At 38.9% G+C, this 862-nt stretch overlaps 1 protein-coding gene across 1 annotated transcript; it reads right to left on the bottom strand.

Moving 5' to 3' along the window:
• Positions 1-212: 212 nt before the first annotated feature.
• LOC110038358 lies at positions 213-845 on the bottom strand. The gene has a single exon (XM_020743166.1). The coding sequence runs from the start codon at positions 843-845 to the stop codon at positions 213-215; it is 633 nt and encodes a 210-aa protein (XP_020598825.1).
• Between the last annotated feature and the right edge of the window lie 17 nt (positions 846-862).

Genomic DNA, 862 nt, shown 5'->3' with positions numbered 1-862 from the left:
TCCTTCAAAGTTGAAGAAGAAGGGAGTAAATTCTTTAATTCCAAAGGCATTTTTTTCTTTTTTCTTTTAAGATATGTATTCATAATATTTACAATATTGATTTTCCATCCTTCCTCAAGATTTTTAGCTAATTTCAAAAGCAAAGGGTCTTCCTCTGATATCTCAGTAGCTGTTATCTCTTGATCAACAGGTCAACATGGAGTGTAGGAAGTTCAATCAACAGGGAGTGTAGGAAGTTCAGTACAATGGGTCTGTTCAACTTGAGTAGATTGTGGCAGGAGAGGAAGTTGCTCAGTCAAAGGTTCAAGACCATTTTGGGGGGGATTATTTGGTTCCACATTCTCTTTTTTTATGTCTAGGGATAATTCTGCCAACTCTAGAACAGTGTCAGGAGCATTGACAGCAAATCCAGCAACAGTTGGCAACTCAATGCCATGTGACTCTAAGTCTTCAGAATGAGGTATGGGAAGCTTCCTTCTGAGATTGGGATGAAGTCTAAAGCATTTCTCATCAGTGTGGCCAAATATTTTGCAATGATGGCAATAATAAGGTCGTTGCTCAGCTATGATTTTTTGCCAATATCCACTATGCTCAGTGCCTAACCAAATTTCCTCCACAGCTGGTAAAGTGATGTTTCTTTCAACCAGAATTCTGGCTACAGAAGGTCTGGATAAGTTAAAAGTGGGGGCATCCAAATTCAAAGTTCTTCCCAAAGCTTTGCCAATGTTGAAGAGGACTTTGAGGTTGAAAAAGTGTAATTTAAGGCCAGGTAGCTTAAACCAAATGGGGACAATGGGAAGTTCTTTGTTGGGGTCAAAATCAGGAGTCCACTTTAAAAGTTTCATTGAGATTCCTTCAATCA

Source organism: Phalaenopsis equestris, unplaced genomic scaffold (genome assembly GCF_001263595.1).
Source record: "Phalaenopsis equestris unplaced genomic scaffold, ASM126359v1 Scaffold232669, whole genome shotgun sequence".
NCBI classification, from domain to species: Eukaryota; Viridiplantae; Streptophyta; class Magnoliopsida; order Asparagales; family Orchidaceae; genus Phalaenopsis; species Phalaenopsis equestris.
Note: the sequence above shows the minus strand (reverse complement) of the source record. Positions and strands in the feature narration are given on the sequence as shown.